This window comes from Zea mays, chromosome 1 (genome assembly GCF_902167145.1).
Source record: "Zea mays cultivar B73 chromosome 1, Zm-B73-REFERENCE-NAM-5.0, whole genome shotgun sequence".
NCBI classification, from domain to species: Eukaryota; Viridiplantae; Streptophyta; class Magnoliopsida; order Poales; family Poaceae; genus Zea; species Zea mays.
The window spans coordinates 304,686,832-304,705,926 of record NC_050096.1 but is presented as its reverse complement, the minus strand read 5'-3'; the positions used below and the strand labels follow the sequence as shown (position 1 = coordinate 304,705,926).

The 19,095-nt window shown below is 47.5% G+C and overlaps 3 protein-coding genes across 7 annotated transcripts; all 3 read left to right on the top strand.

Annotated features, from left to right (window-relative positions):
• Positions 1-217: 217 nt before the first annotated feature.
• LOC103645732 (Hyaluronan / mRNA binding family) lies at positions 218-2,835 on the top strand. The gene is made up of 5 exons (XM_008668740.3): positions 218-583; positions 904-1,468; positions 1,585-1,798; positions 1,887-2,120; positions 2,206-2,835. The coding sequence occupies exons 1-5, from the start codon at positions 394-396 to the stop codon at positions 2,683-2,685; spliced, it is 1,683 nt and encodes a 560-aa protein (XP_008666962.1). The 5' UTR covers positions 218-393; the 3' UTR covers positions 2,686-2,835.
• Positions 2,836-5,468: 2,633 nt separating this feature from the next.
• Positions 5,469-7,289, top strand: LOC100193073 (uncharacterized). 4 transcript variants are annotated; one of them, NM_001326386.1, is made up of 5 exons: positions 5,513-5,644; positions 5,768-5,900; positions 6,000-6,049; positions 6,171-6,238; positions 6,353-7,289. In NM_001326386.1, exons 1-5 carry the CDS (start codon positions 5,530-5,532, stop codon positions 7,001-7,003), a joined length of 1,017 nt encoding a protein of 338 aa, NP_001313315.1. In that variant the 5' UTR covers positions 5,513-5,529; the 3' UTR covers positions 7,004-7,289. The 4 variants fall into 4 exon arrangements, with proteins under 4 accessions (XP_008647165.1, XP_008647219.1, XP_008647125.1 ...); XM_008648943.4 differs by having other exon boundaries at positions 5,469-5,900; positions 6,353-7,277; XM_008648997.4 differs by having other exon boundaries at positions 5,506-5,644; positions 6,171-7,277.
• Positions 7,290-7,545: 256 nt separating this feature from the next.
• Positions 7,546-10,800, top strand: LOC100284950 (30S ribosomal protein S1, chloroplastic-like). Of its 2 annotated transcripts, none has more exons than XM_008681121.2 (10): positions 7,546-7,971; positions 8,106-8,265; positions 8,370-8,443; positions 8,752-8,911; positions 8,993-9,113; positions 9,534-9,615; positions 9,711-9,808; positions 9,995-10,073; positions 10,163-10,213; positions 10,351-10,778. In XM_008681121.2, the coding sequence occupies exons 1-10, from the start codon at positions 7,768-7,770 to the stop codon at positions 10,432-10,434; spliced, it is 1,113 nt and encodes a 370-aa protein (XP_008679343.1). In that variant the 5' UTR covers positions 7,546-7,767; the 3' UTR covers positions 10,435-10,778. The 2 variants fall into 2 exon arrangements, with proteins under 2 accessions (XP_008679343.1, NP_001361311.1); NM_001374382.1 differs by having other exon boundaries at positions 7,606-7,971; positions 8,382-8,443; positions 10,351-10,800.
• The last annotated feature ends 8,295 nt before the right edge of the window (positions 10,801-19,095 follow it).

Below are 19,095 nucleotides of genomic sequence, written 5' to 3'. Positions count from 1 at the left end.
CTCGCCCGGGTCGGGGACAGATTGGACGCGTTCCCGTCCGATCCGATTTGCCATGACGCACGCCTGAGACTGGGATTGGAAATTAATTCAAATGATGGGCTCCTTCCCCCTTTTTTTTTGCGTGGATGTAGCAGGAGACAGGAATGCATATGCATGCAACCGTAACGAGCGCCGAACCCGTCGCGCGGCCTCGCGGACTCCGATTCCCAGCTCCTCCTCGCGATCCAACGGCCGCGGGCGCCGCCTCCCGACCATATATAGCAACCAAACCGAGACAAGGCTCCTGTCTCGATCCAGCAAGGCGTTCGATCTGAAGCAGGCAACAACAGTAGTCATCTAGGCATCTAGCTAGCCTCGATCCACATCCCTGCTGCTACGATCAACAACACGGGGATGGCCAGTTTCAACTTCGCCGTGCTCGACCTCGCGGACGGCGAGTCTGGGGAGGCCGCGGTGTCGGTCGTCCTCGCCAAGGCGAAGGCCCAGGCCGTGGCCGACGCCAAGAAGACCATTGCCGGCTTCGAGAAGGAGAAGCCGATCGCAAAGAATAATATATACTTCACCAAACTTCAGCACGACAACGGTAACGCACCCCTGCTGGTCCTCCCAAGTCCCCATCCATCTCCCTCCGTTTAGTTAGCAATGTTCTTGCTGTGTGTGCTGCGATCACCGTGCCTATTTCTTGCTGCGATCTTGTCTCCGATAGCAGGGAGATTAGATTGGTTTGGTGGCATCGCAGCTGGTGCTGTTATTTTTTATTGTTGCCATTACTTAGTGGGCGACAAAACTAGCTATACTTATCGTTGTCATTTTGTTATCTCATGGTTGTAATTAATCTTTATGCGTCTAGTCATGTCATTGTCATGTCGTGTCTAATTAACCTTTCTTGCTTCTTGATGTCAGGTATTAGAAATATTTTGCACGAGATCAAGAGTTTGAGAGAGGCACTCACAAAGCTGAGAGCAGAGGAAACGAAGCTGAAGGAGGATGGAATCTTGTCGGCGGAGCAAAGGAAGCTCCGTCTCATGCCTTTGTGGGAAGATCAAAGGAAGCTGAGGCAGCACCAGAGGAAACTGAGGGACCAGGAAGCGAAGTTGAGGTCTCTGCGGAAAGAATTTTATTTGGAGCATAGATTCCCTCTCGGTGCTGGCGAAGAAGACACCCGAGTCCATGATCAGGGTGTTGATAATGTCAACGGCACCTGTAATGCTGATGGAGGAAGAGCACATGTGTACCGTGAGTACAACAGTAATGGTGGCAGGCAGGGATACCCTAAGAGGAAGGTTCAGAGGTACGTTGTTAAGGCCAAGCAGCCATCGTCCTCTGGTGCTCCCACAGATCAGGTTCATCACACGCCTGAGGATAAGGTCACCTCTGATTCTGGATCAGAGGCTCCTGTAGAGATTGCTCAGGACGAAACCGTCACTTCGACCAATGCGGACGCCGCACCCGCGTCTGGTATAGCAGGGTAAGTTCTATTCAATTTTTTATTTTCTTTCCAACCACGTAGATTTTTTTTCCACTTTGTGTAAAGTCATCTGTATATTGAAGAAAAGCAAATCAATGTTTATTCTCTTTTGACAGAGCTGCAGCAAGTAACAACGGACAAAGTGGCCCAAGACCAAGAACGTTTCTTCCAAAGGAGAAGCTCAATGGCTCTATGAAAAGGAAGAAGAAGAATGCGAACGGCGGCAATGAAGTAGACAAAGCAAAGAAGCAAGGTTCGTCCGAGACTGATCTTTTGAAGAAGGCTGACAAGGAACAACTGACAGCCTATCCAATGGAGGAGGAGAAAAAGGTAACCCCTCTATTCCAATTTTCAGCAGCATACTTCTTTCAACTTTATTGATTCCCAAATTTTACCCCGGTGCTCAAATTTTGAACAGACCCTGGTTGAGTATGAGAGAATTCATGAAGACAAGAAGAAGTCTTCAGTTGAGGCATCAAGATCTGCCGAGGTGAGGAAGGTCTCCGCCGATGAATTCGAGGGCCTCCGGATGTTGGAGAGGAAGAAGCTTGACGATGACTCAGGTGTCATGAAGGCAGAAAAGGTTCAACACAAGGCTAAGGAGACCAGGAAGAAGGAAGGGAAGGATGCTGACGATGCCAAGCCTAAGAAGGTACCATTGCTTTGTTTCCCTGTCTTGTTACTCTTGTTAACGTTGTTTTCTTGGCTGCGTCATCTGATCAGAAACATGGTTTCAGGTTGTCATCCCCATGAAAGATCTCTCCTTTCAGCCGCCAAGGCGCGCTTTTCTACTGGAAGATGGCACTTCCAACGGTGGTGGCCTCCGCCCTCGTGGCCGCTTCAATGACGGCGGCTTCCAGTCCCGCAGCCGCGACAACAGCACCGACTCCCGGGTTCGTGCTGGCCGTGGTGGCGCCAATGGCAGGGCGTTCCAGAACGAGGATGACAACTGCGACAAAGTTGCTCCGAGGGGCGGCTACCACTACCACCACAACCAGGGCGGCAACCACAACGGCGGCGGCTACCAGCGGCACGCAGGCAATGACAACTACCGGCCACGGGGACGTGGCTACTCCGGCAACGGCCGCTACCCTCCCCCTGCCCCCAAGCCCTTGGTCGTCGACGACATGGATTTGTTCCCGCCGCTACCAGCCTCTGCTCCACCCCGAGCTGCCGCACCGGCGACCGCCCCCGCACCCGCACCCGCACAGTCCTAGTCGAACGACTAGTCGCTTCCTTTTATTTATTCGTTTGCTGAGGATTGTGGAGAGACGAACATGGGAGGAGGTACTCCTCGAATTTGTAGCGGATGGTATAATATTTATAGTATAGGTATAGAAAATATTATTTACATTTATATATAAATAGATATATAGATTTATTATGAATATATATGATATAATCAAGTAGTAATATATGTTTATTGCCATAATAATAAATATATCAGCAAGTTTACACTACTGTTAAGTGCCTGAAGGTATGGTTTTCATATGATCTCAACTTGAATCACCTTACTAGTTAGTTACTTAGTTTCAGCATTAATCCCTGTAATGTTATCAAGGATGCTTGCTCTGCACAAAGCACACCTAGTATTCTATTGAGCAATTTATGTGCTCTCGATCCAAAGTGTATTGGTGTGGTTGCTGTAACTTTTATGCTGTATTATTTTTTATTATCAGCTTACTAAGAGCTGGAAAATGGGTCAGATCTCGTATTAGCATGCAGCGATGTGCAGAACTTGGTTCTAAAGTTCTATCTGTGTTGTTGTTCACTAGTTTTATTGTCTATCTGTTGCAGAAGATGCTGAAGTTACTTAGGGCATTTTGACATCTTATTCTATCTCCTTTGATAGGAAGATTTGCAGCGCTACCAGCCTCACTATATTATACTACCTTCGATCTTTTGTATTGTCGTTTGTAAGTGTAAAATTAAACTATCTAGCGACAGATAAAAAAATGGAGGGGGTATCAGTACCAATGGTCTACAAAACTTTGTACATGTTAGTTTGTTGTTGATCCTTCTATCTTCTGTTCTTAGTTTTCTGACTTTGCCCATGATATGATTATCCCCCACACCTCTTTAGCAAAGGGATAGTCTTTACATAAGTGGGGCATAGTCTCTTGAAACGAGTTGCAAAGACAACACACTGGATTACAAGGCCATCCCCGATTCTGAAGGTTGTCCGCGATCAGAATTTTGTTGTGCAAGAGAGTCCATACGAAAAAACGACTCAGCTCTTGCCTTCCAGATATAACATATTTTGATTTTTGCAGAAATTAGTGTTGAACTAAATTTTGTAAGCGCTACTTGCACTGTATTACCCATTCGCAGTCCACCGTGAAGAGATGGTGTCCTTGAGCTCGTCAAGCTCCTAAATGCTTCCTTGTGTTCTTTGTTATTTGATGCTTTATAGTTTCCTTTGTCTCGAGACACTTTCTAAAACTTGTCATAGTAAAGTATATAAATGTTTGAAATTTCTCTGCATTTGTCATTAATATTGAGGCAACATCATGATAGATTATTAGTTTCTATAATTAAACAAAAAGTTACATTTTGGACTGTGAAACTCGATAACATATGCACTACCACTACAGTTAATGATTGATCAACTAATGGCATTGATGCTCATGCAGTGGTTGCATGTAGGTAGGATTTGGCATAAGGGCATGTACAGTGGGTGTTTTAAGTTGTGTCTTACAGTGTGTCTAAGGGGGTGAATGTAAAAAAACTCAAGACACGTATCTTGACGAAGACACAGTGTCTTAGCTCTATGTTCGAGACAGGAGACTATCTGATTGATCACTTTAATTTATTGAATACTCTGATTGGTACAATGAATATCGTAAGACACATGTTTTAGACATGACCACTGTATTATGTTGTGTTTTAGTTGTATCTTGTACTTGGAGTACCGTGCAGCAGTATCTGGGTTGTATATGCCCTAAGCTACTTACTTTAATAGTTTAGTTAACTGCAAGGAATTACTTCAAATATGCTGTCCTAATTATCCCTTGTTGCACGCTGCCGTGTATGCTGCGGCATGCCTCGTGCAATGACAACTACGCGCCCATGGTCGTTGAGGACAACTACGGCCCGCTTCCCTTTATTATTCGTTTGCTGAGGATTATGGGAGACTGGGAGGATGCGCTGCTCGGATTTGTAACGGATGGTATATAATGTTTATTTTTTCACTTTTTTTTTTGCTTAATATCGTTGTTGCCTTGCTTTTGAGTTTTGGTTTGGCTATACCTTTTTTATGTGATTTCATTTGATTCGACAACATACTCGTGATCCATGGCTGCGACTGATTTTTGTCCTCCTATGTACTTTTTTTATTGATTAATTTAGCAATTCTAGAAGGTAGTCGACACTCAAGGAGAGATAGATATCAAGGTCAGCGAAAGCAAACTAATGGATTGATTAGTTGCTGAATTGACTTTGTGGGTTATGTTTGAATATGGATAATTTTTTTTTAAAAAAAAGACACTTTCCAAAAAAAATATAGAAAATATTATTCACATTTATCTATAAATACGTTTATTATGAAAAATATATAATGTGATCAACCATTAATATCTCTTTATTGCCATAATGATAGATTTTTTTTTGAACGCGGTCTATAATCATATTTATCGTTTGTTATAAAAGTAAGTATATTCTAGGGTAGAGAGTAATGATCTTTTCAAATATCATAGTAATTATTTTTGTAAACATTATTTTCGGGAGCGGGACTACAGGAGTATATCATTTGCACAGTGAGGATTGCATAACGCTGGCGGCAGCGTGACGCTAGCACCGGCATGACGTCCCGCGTGCGCAAGCGCGTCGTCCGCAACCTCCAGCCCCGCGTCCACCTGTGATGCTGATGGTCATGGACCTCCCTCGCGCAGCCTGGACAGCCGCAGCCGCACGCGCCGGTCAACCACCTCCCGCCGCAACCTTTTTTTTATGGGAGCCTCAGGGCAAAGCCGTCCGTCGTGGTCAACCGCACCTGGTGTATTTCTAGTGGCGTCCCGTCCCTCCGGCCAGATGGACACCAACCAACACGAGCTGAGGCCGCGATGACGACGACGATGATGAGGCTGAGGCAGCACCTGGGCCTGGTCTCCTCCCCTAGTATTTATACCTCCGCCATCGCCAGGTTCGGCAACAACACACCCCATCGCCGCCGAACAAGTACATCAACTACTACTCATATCACCCAAAAGCAGTTCCTGCTCCTCGTGATCCTCCTGCTCCTCCTCCTCCTCCTCCTCTTCTCCGTCGTCTTCTTGATCCCCACCGTCTCGTTGCCCCCAGCTCGGTCTCGGACCATGTCGTCGTCCGCCTCCGACGCCGCGCCGTTCGAGAAGCCCAGGGCCGTGGTCAAGAAGGTCCTCGCGGAGTCGCAGCCCGAGGGGCAGGGCGCCACCGTCCGCAGGAGCATCGGCAGGTACGCTGGCAGATGATCCGATTCCGTCATGCTGCTTCTCTCCTCGAATATCAGGAGGCGTTGGCTGACTTGTCCTTGCCGCCTTGCGCGTCCGTGCAGGCATGAGCTCCGCAACCTGGACCCCTTCCTCCTGCTCGACGAGTTCACAGGTACTACCACTCTATCTACGCCCAGATTTCCAGCCTTCTCGGATCATCCGAACTTTCCTGCTCGCCCGTCTATGGCTGTTTGTTGTTTGCGCCCTCACCTCTCTCTCGATTGGTGTCGCAGTCTACAAGCCCGCCGGGTTTCCCGACCACCCCCACAGAGGATTCGAGACCGTCACCTACATGCTCGAGGTTCGTTGCGTCTGCTCAACTCAATGCTTCGCTCCTCTTCTCTTCTGTTCAACGCACGCGAGCTGTTCGCTCAAACGTCCCCATCCTTGTGGTTCCGGTTATTGGCTGCTGCAGGGGGCATTCACCCACCAGGACTTCGCTGGGCACAAGGGCACCATCAAGACAGGGGACGTGCAGTGGATGACGGCGGGGCGAGGCATCGTGCACTCGGAGATGCCGGCGGGGGACGGCGTGCACAAGGGCCTGCAGCTCTGGATCAACCTCTCCTCCAAGGACAAGATGATCGAGCCGCGGTACCAGGAGCTGGAGAGCAAGGACATCAGCCGCGGGGAGAGCGAGGACGGCGGCGTGGAGGCCCGCGTCATTGCCGGGGAGGCCCTCGGCGCGGCGTCCCCCGTGTACACGCGCACCCCCACCATGTACGTGGACTTCACCATGCGTCCCGGGTCTCGCCTGCACCAGCCCGTCCCGGAGGGCTGGAACGCCTTCGTCTACGTCGTCGACGGCGAGGGCGTGTTCGGGCGGGAGACGGCCACGGCGCACTACTGCCTCGTCCTCGGCCCCGGCGACGGCGTCAGCGTGTGGAACAGGTCCACCAGGCCGCTGAGGTTCGTCCTCGTCGCCGGGCAGCCGCTCGGCGAGCCCGTGGTGCAGCACGGGCCCTTCGTCATGAACTCGCGCGCCCAGATTCAGAAGGCCATGGAGGACTACTACTATGGCAAGAACGGCTTCGAGAGGGCCGGACAGTGGAGCTCCTCCGCCTGATCGGCGAGGCGGGGAGCCGATGGCGCCAAATTAATCTCCCGTGCAAACTAAATATACTTTATTAAATTTGTTAGGGTGCTGAGTTTGACTATTTTTTAGCAACTACACTTGTATTGGTAGTATGTCATCTAGTATGGCGAATTGGATATTGTAATAAACAGTAAGGAAAATTGATAGTCTCAATAAACCATTGTATTTGTAGCATATGGAAAATTGTATATCAAGGCCATTTGTGGGTGATTGCTGTTTTCCAGTCTAAAGTATCAGTTATTTATGCGTGGAGACATTTGACCCTGTTTGGAACTTGGGCAATCGTTTAACCTGTTCGTTTGTTTTTTATAAAAAATAAACTGAAGTTTGATAAAAAAAATATTATGTATTTTTATAAAATTTATACGCTCCAACAACACAAACTAATAAAATAATTGGTAGATTTATGAGTGGAGACGCGGAACATGATATTGGCCTATTGGGCTCCGGACCTCCGAGTTGAACCTTCTAGTGGTACAAGTACAGTGGTGTACTCGTGTGGACAACATTGCTTCTCTCTCTCCCTCCAGAAGACGGGGGAGAATGTTGCCGAGCCACGTGGCAATCTATCTCACAGCCTGAATCAGAATCAGCCCGCGCCTCCCCTCCCACCTCCACTCGTTTCGCTCCTCTGAATCCCCCCCGGGCCCCGGCACGGAATTCCCCCCGGCACACCCCCCAAGGCCACCGGACGCCAGCAGCCCCGCCCCCGCCCACACCTACGTACGAGCGCAATGCTGGCGGCGTCCCTCAGGCCGGGGCCTTCGCTCGCGGCCTTCCCCGGTACCGCCCAGAGGAGCCCAGTTCCTTTCCTCCCCTTCCCTGCCCGCCTCCACCACCGGCCCGTCCTCCTCTCCGCGACCGCCGAGGGAACCGGCGCCCCCGCCGGCCAGGGAGACGCCTCGGCTGCCCCGCTCGACGAGGTGCGCCTGCCGCAGGTTCGTTTCCTGAGCGCTAGCTAGTAGCTACCCCCTTCTCGCGTGCTGGCTTCTGGACAACGCGGCTTGGCTGCTGCTCGATGAAATGCCAAAGTGAGGGACGATTGAGGAAGCTCGCTCCGTCTGTCCTGCAGTTCGCTGCGGACTGGGAATCCGCGCGCGCGTGCAAGGACCAGGGGAGGATCTTCTCGCTGCCGGTGCTGAGGGCCAACAGCGGCGGGCTCATCGTCAGGTTCAACTCCCTGCAGGGGTTCGTGCCCAACCCTCTCCTCAGCCCCGCGCACTGGTGTAAAGGTACTAGCGCTTTCCCTGTCTCTTCTGTTGTGCACGTTTCTGTGACCATCCTGTGGTTGCTACTTGCTAGTAGATACGACATACGAGGTAGTGTTTGATTGTAGCTAAGCTTGCAGACCCCAAAAGGCCCATCCAAGATGTTACGAAAGACCTAGTAGGAACGTCCATTTCTGTCAAGGTAACTGATTTCTCTCTGCCTTCTCAATTGCAGCTTCTGATTCTGTTGCACAGTTGTCTGTAGCTATTTTGTTGCAATATACTGTATGGATGTGCCAAAACTTCGATCCATATGTATTCTATATTTTTTATGTAATGTCCTGGCTCATATCACAGCTTCAATGATACCTATCGTTACTTCCAGCATCATAAAAGAAACATAGTGAAATGAACCCAACAAGTTCAATGATACATGCCTCACAAAATTACTCTGAAAATTGGATGAAATGGACCCAAGATTTATTAAGAAGCTGAATCTAACCGCTCTAGGTGGCTGAAGTGAATGAGGAGGAAAAGAAACTTGTCTTCTCTGAGAAGGATGCTAGTTGGTCAACATACTCTTCCCGAATAAAGATTGGCGACATCTATGATGGAATTGTGGGCTCAGTGTTCCACTATGGTGCATTTGTTCACCTGCGATTTCCTGATGGTACTTGTTGGCATGTGGCAACACATTTTCTTGGCTAGATATTCAATGTGGAGTTTCTGACAACAGCTACAAACTCTATAGGATTATATCATCTTACTGGCCTTGTACATATCTCGGAGGTGTCTTGGGATCTTGTCCAAGACGTCAAGGATTTTCTAAACGAAGGGGATGCTGTCAAGGTCATAGTTGTGAACATTGATATGTGAGTACTTTGTAGGACCCTTACAGAGCTCTGCGCACAATTGTTAATATGTACTTTGATTCTTGAACTCTTGATGAAGTAATTCTCATGTCATACTTTATCGTGAAAATAGATATGGTATGAAGCTTTGCTGCAGAATGTTGAGTGGATGTATCATAGAATCATGTAGGGAAGTTGTTACTTATCAGTAAAAGTCAATTGGCATGGTGTTTAGTGGTAACTTGGTATACATTACGGCTAAAAGGTGTGATGACTGACAAGATTTTTCATGCCATCTGTCTGCCTTATCAAATTAACAGCTGTTCACATAGGAAAACTTTTCTTTTCTTACATCATAAGGGAATGATTAGATATTGGATTCCTTTGGTTTTTTTTCTTTTGAAATAATTGGACATACTTTGCATTTACCCCAAAAAATAGGACGAAGTCAAGGATAGCTTTATCTATCAGACAACTGGAGGAAGATCCTTTATTGGAAACATTGGACAAAGTTATCCCTTTGGTTAGTTGTTTAATACAATATCTTGACTCTTAGTTTATTTAACTCTGAGATGTAAAAAAAAGTGGACTCATTCAGTAATCTTTCTTTTCTTCTAGGAAGCTGATCAATCACCTAATCGAATGATGTCTCCTTCGGAAGTTGAACTTCTGCCAGGACTTGATGGTATATGCAATGAACTATTGCAAGAGGATGGGTATGTTTTTTGTTTCTTTGATTGGTATCTTTTTTTTTTTTTTGCATTGTTGCATAGTTGGATAGCAAGTTCTTTACTGTCACAGATATGCCGCCAAGTCACACAAAGGTTCTACTGCATATCCACAGACGAACTGGTTTTGTTATATTAACACCCATAGTCTAATCAATTGTATTATCTTTACAGTATAACAGACGTACAGTTTGGGCGCCAGGCATTGGAGAAACGTGTCGTTTCACAAGATTTAGAGCTTTGGATTTCGAATGTACTATCCCAGTCATTTTCATAGTTGCAGCTCGGAGGAGATGATGGATGCTATAAACTTGGATTAACTTGTTGGATCTGACTACGCAGGTTCAAGCTAAGGACAACAGGTTCACACTTCTTGCACGAGCTGGGAGGCAGGTTAGGTTTCTTCTGGTGACCGCAATGATTTGTTTTGTTTTCAGAGGAGTTTCATTGTACTGCTGTCGGGCCTTGGCTGGTTCGTTTCCGAGTAAATAGAATTATATGGATTGTAATTCCTTCTTATTACTTGGCAGGTCCAGGAAGTGTATTTGACCACTTCCCTAGACCAGGAGGGCATAAAGAAAGCCGTGCAAAGAGTGCTGGGGCGTGTTCCTTGAACCCGACACGCAGCGTGTAGAAACCGATTTTCTAACTAAAGCATTACAAGGAATCAAAAGTACGAGCGAACAGCCTGAAACATTTGCCACTGTCAGTCTGTCACAACACCCGGCTAAATTTTTCTCTGTTGGATACTACGACAACCAAAAATCTGTAAATATTTGCAGTCCTACACGAGTAGGTTAGGCACCTTGGGCCCTCCCTTCAAACTAAGACGTTGCTAAGCAGTGGTTCTGTGTATTTGCTGGGGTCTGTCTTTTGATGCCATGTGCACTTGTCATACTGTGACTTCAGTTCACTGCTTGCACTTGGCTGAACTCCCGAGGTAACTTGTGTACATGAGTATACCATGTGAGTTTTATGTCTGAAAGGATCACGATGCCCAAGAGGGGGGTGAATTGGGCTTTTCTAAAAATCAACACTAATTAAAACCTAAGCAAGAGCTAAACAAGAGCCCAACTTCACCCCAACAACTAGCACTAAGAATATAATACTAGAAATGTAACAAACCTAAGATAATACTTCAAATACTTGCTAAACAAATACACAATGTAAAGTGCTTGAATTAAGTGCGGAATGTAAAGCAAAGTTTAGAAGACTCCTCCAATTTTTCCTGAGGTATCGAAGAGTCGGCACTCTCCACTAGTCCTCGTTGGAGCACTCGCGCAAGGGTATCGCTCCCCCTTGGTCCTCGCAAGAACCAAGTGCTCACTACGAGATGATCCTTTGCCACTCCGGCGCGGTGGATCCCTCGAGATCGCTTACAAACTTGAGTCAGGTCACCAACAAGATCTTCACGGTGATCACCGAGCTCCCAACGCCACCAAGCCGTCTAGGTGATGCCGATCACCAAGAGTAACAAGCCATAGACTTTCGCTTGACCAAGAGAAGCCTAATGCAAGTGGTGTGCTCTAGGTGGCTCTCACTAGCGCTAATGAGGAACAAACGCGGATTATGATTCTCTAATCTCCTCACTAGGCTTTTGGTGCTTGCAATGCTCTACCAATGTGCTGGAATAAATGTGGAGTGCAAGCCATTGAATATGGTGGGTGGAGGGGATATAAATAGCCCTCACCCACCAACTAGCCGTTACAGGCATTTACTGCGCGATGGCGCACCGGACAGTCCGGTGCGCCACCGGTGCGCCAACGGTGCGCCACCGGTGCGCCAACGGTGCGCCACCGGTGCGCCAACGGTCACTTCCAACGGCTAGTTCTGACAGAGAGCCGTTGGACTCATGGCGCACCGGACAGTGAACAGTCCACTGTCCGGTGCACACCGGACAGTCCGGTGCGGTGTCCGGTGTGCCACTAAAATTCATCTCCGAAGGCTGCGCTCTCGGGTTTCTGCGACTGGGAAAACTCTGCTGTGGACCAGCCTGGCCCCACCTGGCAGAGGGTGCACCGGACAGTCCGGTGCACACCGGACAGTCCGGTGCCCCAAAGCCAGAAACACTAACTCTTGTTTTTCAGCTGATTTTCAAATCGGTTTTCGCTCTAACTTGTGTGTGAGTTCTAGAGTGACATCTAGCACTGTATATGAGTGCGATTGTGCACCAACACTACACTAGAACTCTCTTGGTCAAACTACTCATCGACAACCCCTCTTTATAGTACGGCTAAAAGAGAATAAAAGACCTAACTAAATCGCGAGTGTTCACATCTCCTTGACACTCGGACTCCGTAGACCTTCACCTTTTGTTCCGTCGTTTTAGCCGTCGCTTCGAGTTCTTATCTCCGGGATTGTTTTCACCGTTGTAGTACTTCTACCTGTCATGCGACCTAACTTACCATTTGTCTCTGCAAAACATACGTTAGTCACATATAATATTACGTTGTCATTAATCACTAAAACCAACCAGGGGCCTAGATGCTTTCAATCTCCCCCTTTTTGGTGATTGATGACAACCCTACAAGTTTTGTGAGAGTAGTTTGTTTTGAAGATTCTGTCAATAGAGAGAATGGTTAGTTATACTCAGTAATCTTTGACAGAATGAATGTGTACCATAATAAGTAAGAGTGAGCGCATACACATCATAAGATTCTTGTTCATATAAAAGTGAAGTTAAATTAATGAAACAAGAGCTAGAAGACTGGTGATAAAATATAAGGTGAAAACATAATACACACAGTCAACCATAAGCAACGAGAGTATATGACGAGTTTGTGAGCCAAAAACATCAAGCTAGTACAGAGAGTAGCAGGCACATATATTACATCAAAATGACTCTGACTCTCTACTAACTCTCTAACTCCCCCTAGCTCTCACAACTCATATCTCTCCCCCTTTGGCGTCAAACACCAAAAGGGACCTGAACCTAAACGCCTGAAGCAGGAGGAGGCGGCGGGGGCGCATCCGGTCGAGGTCGAGGTAGCAGAGCGAACGCCGACGGAGGGTCAGAGTCAGTCTCGGATCCAGGATCTGCGGTAGAAGCTGGAGCTGGTACTGACTCGGACGGAGGCCGCGCTGCAGGAGCTACCGGAACAGAAGCGGTCACAGATACTGCCACAGCGGTAGTGGTAACAGCAGATGCTGGTGGCACTGGCGGCTGCGGACAGATAGAGCTGAGAACCGGAGAAGTGAACGCCAAGGTGACCGGCCGGAGCGGAGAGGTATCAACAGGGGGTCCAGACAAAATCGATGGCACCACTGGAGCGTGAAGCGGAGGAGGCGGAGCAGACTGAACCGGAGGTGCTGAGATACCAGAATGCTGAAGCATGAGCGCCATGAATGCCCTATTCTCTGCCCGATCCTGAAGTAGCTGCTGCTGAAACGCATCCTGCCTGTCCTGCATGGTCTGAAACATCGAGAGCATCCTCTCGGATAAATGGGCCTGCTCGGCTGCCAGGTGAGCCTGCTGCTGAGAGAGAGTCTGGAGAATCGAAGCAAGAGCAGGGTCCATAGCCTGAGGAGTAGCAGGGGCAGCACTAGAACTCCCAGCCTCATGATCATGTGAGCGTGGAGGCATAGGAGGCGGAGGCGGAGGAGGAACCCCAAAATCATCATCATCATCATCATCAGCTGCTGTACCCTGAGTGTCAAACTGTCGAAGAGCTGCATCCTCGGCCTGAGTGTCAAACACAGAAGCAGAAGCTGGCACTGGAATCTCAGGAGCAGGACGGTAAGATCCAAATACAAGGCGTGAGGCCTCAAGGGTGCTCTGAAATCGAGGTGGCTGGATCAGCTGCGCAAAGATGTGGCACAAGTAGTGAGCGTAAGGTAGCTGCCGACGAGCACGAATCCCATCCAGAACGGTGTCCTCGATCTCACAGATCAGAAAGTCCACAACATCAAACTCAGAGTGGGATACCAGGGCACCAAGAAGCCAAAGCTGAATATGTGTGGTAGCCTCCCTGTATCCCATCCTCGGTAGGAGTGTCCGTCTGATGAGCTCATATAAGTACTTCGCTGTTGTAGTAAAGTCTGCTGGAGAACGTCGCGACCCATCTGAGAAAGGCGGGCGGAACAGAGCCGCGACGTGAGCTGTCCCTGGAGCCACACCGCCGTGAGGGCGACGAGGAGGATCAGAAGTGCCGTAGCAGAGGCTGTGAAGGCGAGTCGTCGACTCAGGGAATCCAAATAGCTGTCGGATCTGACTGGCAGTGATCGTAACATCCTCGCGCTCAAAGCGGAACCTCATCCAATGATGATCCGGGTCAATCCAAACGGAGGCGTAGAAGACGCGGACCCACTCCTCAACATATCTGCCGCTAATAGTCAGAAGGGTCAGGAGGCCAGGCAGATAGGTGAGATGCGCCTCAGACTCAGCACCGGCTGCTAGCAAAAAAGCTGGAAGATCCAATAGGCGGTGCACTCGCAGCGCTATCTGAGCAGACATCTGAGCTCTGAAGAATGACTCCTGAATCCGTGTGCTGAAAAGAACACCTGCTGCTGGGTCTCTCTGAGCAGGTAGCCAAGACTCCACGGGTACGTACCTGAACCGACGTACCCGTGCTGCAGTAGCACGCTGAAGATCAAACAGACGAGGATCCGAAACCAGAGGACGGACCTCAGTCTCATCACGCTCCCGAAATCGAGGTGGAGGAACAGGAGGAGCTGAAGCGGGGGCGGGAGCAGGGGTAGCAGTGGAAGCTGGCGTAGTGCTGGTAGTGGGTATGGCTGTGGAGGTGGATGGAGCAATAGGAGTGACGGGAGCAGGCAGGGTGGGTGGCGGAGTGGAAGCGGAGGTGTGAGTGGAGGAGCGAGACCGGGAGGCGAGACGACGAGCACGGAATGCAATCTGATCGGATGGAACATCCGGCTGATCTCCAAGTGCTGCCTGCGCAGCGGCTGCTGCAGCAGCTGCTGCTGCACGAGCCTCTCTGTCCGAACGCCGCTTCTTGCGGCCTTCCTGCTGCTCCAAAAAGACAGTCTTGCCCTTCACCTGCCTGAAGGGGCGACGAGGGTCCTCATCATCACCACCCCCTGACGCCGACGGATTCTTCGTGCGCGGCATCCTGAACTAAAGTCTGCAAATGAGATAGAGAGACTAAGCATAGAGCAAAAATGACCGATAGATTTAGCAAAGAGTGAGATGTCTACCTGGAAAGCTCACACGAGAGGTGACGATCCAGGCAGGACGGGAGACGGCACACGGTCACACAAGGTCACTGAAATGACAGAAGAGGTGAGCACGTATTAGTCACATAGTCATAAGCATATGAAATGTGAATAAATACATACACAGAGAGATATGGCACGAGACGGGACGTTCAAGAGGTCAAAAGACGTAAAAGCGACGTTTGACAGATAAATAGTGACATAGGAGGTTTGGAATTCGAAAAGAGGCACGAAATGATATGGAATTGAGCCGATACTTCACGAATAGGTTTATATAGGCGAATATGAGTGAAGTGTGTGCTTGGTTTGAATTTAGGCGAAGAAATGGGGATTTGGGCACTCGGCTCGGAAACGATCGCTCAAAACGGAAATTTTGGTGAAATTTAAGCCTGGGATCTTGGATTGGCGTGAAATTTGGCAAGTAGGTTACTGGAAGTGTGGTGAAGGAGCCTGAAAAATTTGGGTTCAATTGGAGCAAGTTTGGGTGGTTTGGGAATTTCACCGAACACGTGGAGGGCGAGGAATTAGGGTTTTAGGGAAATGGCCATTTGAGGTGGGAATGCCCTCCCGAAGGAGCTAAAAGTTTGCAGGGACACATAATAGAGGTAATGCAATGCATTCCACCAACTGGATTCATGGGATTTCACAGAATTTTGAAAGATTTGCAAAAGGGGTGTTCACTGCCTAACTGACAGAGAAAAGAGAGATAGAGATGACAGAGGGAGAGAAGCTGACCGAGAGAGAGAGAACGAGCCCAAGCCGCAGGAGATCGCCGGAGCACGGCCGGAGACGGTGGCCGCCGGTGGAGATCGCCGGTGGGGGGAGGGGAATCGCCTGAACGCGAGAGAACAGAGAGAGCAGGCAGAGAAATGAGCACCTCTGGCTCGGTCGGGCTGGAGGCCTTTTTTTAAAACGCGAGATGGGCACACCGGACAGTCTACAGTGCCTGTCCGGTGCACACCGGACAGCGCACAGTAGCTGTCCGGTGAACCACCGGACAGCGCACAGGAAAACGGATTTTTGCGCGCGGCTGCCGGTGCACCGGACATTGCACAGTGCAGTGTCCGGTGCACATCGGACTGTCCGGTGAGCCCAGACAGAGGGGAGTTTGGAAAATTTTGAATTTTTCTATATAACTCCTAACCAAACCAAATCCCAACTTATAATCACACAAAATAACACTTGTTGGGACAGGTATTGGCACCCTCATATATTTTTCAAAATATTTTGCCATAGGCTAGATAATTTTTAGAGAAAATAGGCAAATGGTGAAATTTGCATTTGGGCTTGCACTAGGGGTTTTCAAGAGTGATTTGAGTTTTGAATACTCCCCCTAAGTGCAGTACCTCATGCATATTTCAAGAACCAATAATTGCATGAAAAGAAAGAATTTAAGTGCTAAAAGCTTAAAACTAAGACTTGTCAGGTTTGACCCGAGTTAAGCTTTTTCACTCGCTTTGTTGGCGGTTATCTCAACTAGGTTAGACAAGCCTTAGATGCAATACAAGGAATTTAAATATGCAATGCAGGCTTGACAACACCATTTGACATTTCACATAAAATTTCTGAGATCAAGAATATTTAGTTCATTCCTCAACATGCAAAAGCGGGTCTTATCAAGTGGCTTAGTGAAAATATCCGCTAATTGATCTTCCGACCTCACTCCTTCTAAAATGATATCTCCTTTAGCAACATGATCTCTAAGGAAGTGATGACGGATATCAATGTGCTTGGTGCGAGAGTGTTGTACAGGATTATTAGCAATTTTAACAGCACTCTCATTATCACACAATAAAGGTACCTTTTCTAGAACTACGCCATAGTCTAGAAGAGTTTGTTTCATATATAAAATCTGTGTGCAACAAGCACCTGCGGCAATGTATTCCGCTTCGGCAGTTGACAAGGCAACACTATTTTGCTTTTTGGATGTCCATGAAACTAGTGATCTACCAAGCAGATGGCATCCCCCAGAAGTACTTTTCCTATCAATTTTGCAACCGGCATAATCCGAATCGGAATAGCCAATTAAATCAAAAGTAGCTCCTTTGGGATACCACAGACCAACTCTTGTGGTGTGCTTGAGATACCTAAGAATTCTCTTAACAGCGCGAAGGTGAGCTTTCTTAGGATTAGATTGAAATCTAGCACACATGCAGACACTGAACATAATATCGGGCCTAGATGCGGTAAGGTACAATAAACTACCAATCATAGAACGGTAGAGAGTTTGATTAACTGGGTTACCTCCCTCATCTAAGTCGAGATGTCCATTTGTAGGCATGGGGGTCTTGATTGGTTTGCACTTCTCCATGTTGAATCTTTTCAACAAGTCTTTGGTATACTTCTCTTGTGAGAGAAAGTTACCATCTTTCATTTGCTTGACTTGAAAGCCGAGGAAGTATGTTAGCTCACCAATCATTGACATCTCGAACTCCTTCGACATCAACTCACCAAATTCCTTGCAATGATAGTCATTTGTCGAGCCAAAGATTATATCATCAACATATACTTGACAAATGAAAATATCACCGTTATGTTTCTTTGTGAAGAGAGTTGTGTCGACGGTCCCGATCTTGAAGCCCTTTTCGATGAGGAAGTCGCGAAGACGCTCATACCAAGCCCTTGGAGCTTGCTTTAGCCCATAAAGCGCCTTGGACAACCTGTAAGCATGGTTAGGATATCTGGGGTCTTCAAATCCAGGCGGTTGCTCAACATATACAAGTTCATTTATGAAGCCATTTAAAAATGCACTTTTTACATCCATTTGATAAAGTTTTATATCATAGCATGATGCATATGCAAGTAGGATACGGATGGCTTCCAGTCGAGCAACCGGTGCAAAGGTCTCTCCAAAATCTAAGCCTTCAACTTGAGAGAATCCCTTTGCGACAAGTCTTGCCTTGTTTCTTACAATCACACCTTGATCATCTTGTTTGTTTCTGAACACCCACTTTGTTTCAATGATTCTTGCATCTTGTGGGGGCTTCTCCAGGGTCCAAACTTCGTTACGGGTGAAGTTGTTAAGTTCTTCATGCATGACATTCACCCAGTCCGGATCCTGTAGCGCCTCATCTATACAAGTAGGCTCAACACAAGAAACAAAAGAGTGATGTTCAATAAAATTAGCATGTCTATGTGATCGAGTAATAACCCCTTGTGAAGGACTCGTGATGATTTGGTTTTGAGGATGAGCTTGAAGTAGTGATGAGTTTCTCCTGTCAACCACTTGGGAAGAAGATCCTGGAGCATCAACATCTTCGGCTTGTACCCTTGATTGTTCATGAGAGACAAATGTATCTTCATTTGCATGCCTCTCATCTTTTTCATCATCTTGTGGTACATTTGATGAAGATGGCATGTCAATGATTTGTACCTCTTCTTCATCTTCTTTTGGTTTGATAGCTCCAATAGGCATGTTCTTCATTGCTTCCCTAAGTGGCTCATCACCTACATCATCAAGATTTTCAAGTGCTCCTTGGGAGCCATTAGTCTCATCAAATTCCACACCATATGTTTCTTCTACCACGCCAGTGGCATGGTTGAATACTCGATATGCTTTGGACTTTAATGAATAACCCAAAAGAAAACCAATATCACAACGTCTTTGAAACTTCCCTAGGTGATGGCGTTTCTTGTAGATGTAGCATTTGCACCCAAATACCCGGAAGAAAGAGACGTCTGGCTTTTTCCCATTTAGCAGTTCATAAGGAGTCTTCGCAAGTAGCCGGTGAGGAAATAGCCTGTTTGATGCATAACAAGCAGTGTTGACAGCTTCGGCCCAAAACTTCTCCGGTGTGTTATACTCATCAATCATTGTTCTTGCAAGGGTGATCAAGGTCCTATTTTTTCTTTCAACAACTCCATTTTGTTGAGGTGTATATGTGGCAGATACTTCATGCTTGATCCCAATTTCATCACAGTACTCATGAATGTTGGTGTTGTCAAATTCTTTGCCATTGTCACTTCTAATCTTCTTAATCTTGCAATCAAATTCATTTTGTGCTTTCTTGGCAAACTTCTTGAATATAGATGCAACTTCAGATTTGTCATGGAGAAAGAACACCCAAGTGTATCTTGAGAAGTCATCAACAATCACTAGA

Bases quoted from the DNA above. Each gene is read 5' to 3' on its own strand.
- LOC103645732 (XM_008668740.3), top strand. From the start codon at position 394: ATGGCCAGTTTCAACTTCGCCGTGCTCGACCTCGCGGACGGCGAGTCT. The intron at 584-903 runs GTAACGCACCCC...TCTTGATGTCAG, and splicing joins CAAACTTCAGCACGACAACG to GTATTAGAAATATTTTGCAC. The intron at 1,469-1,584 runs GTAAGTTCTATT...CTCTTTTGACAG, and splicing joins CCCGCGTCTGGTATAGCAGG to AGCTGCAGCAAGTAACAACG.
- LOC100193073 (XM_008648903.4), top strand. From the start codon at position 5,530: ATGACGACGACGATGATGAGGCTGAGGCAGCACCTGGGCCTGGTCTCC. The intron at 5,901-5,999 runs GTACGCTGGCAG...GCGTCCGTGCAG, and splicing joins GTCCGCAGGAGCATCGGCAG to GCATGAGCTCCGCAACCTGG. The intron at 6,050-6,170 runs GTACTACCACTC...TTGGTGTCGCAG, and splicing joins CCTGCTCGACGAGTTCACAG to TCTACAAGCCCGCCGGGTTT.
- LOC100284950 (XM_008681121.2), top strand. From the start codon at position 7,768: ATGCTGGCGGCGTCCCTCAGGCCGGGGCCTTCGCTCGCGGCCTTCCCC. The intron at 8,266-8,369 runs GTACTAGCGCTT...GTTTGATTGTAG, and splicing joins CCCCGCGCACTGGTGTAAAG to CTAAGCTTGCAGACCCCAAA. The intron at 9,114-9,533 runs GTGAGTACTTTG...CCCAAAAAATAG, and splicing joins ATAGTTGTGAACATTGATAT to GACGAAGTCAAGGATAGCTT.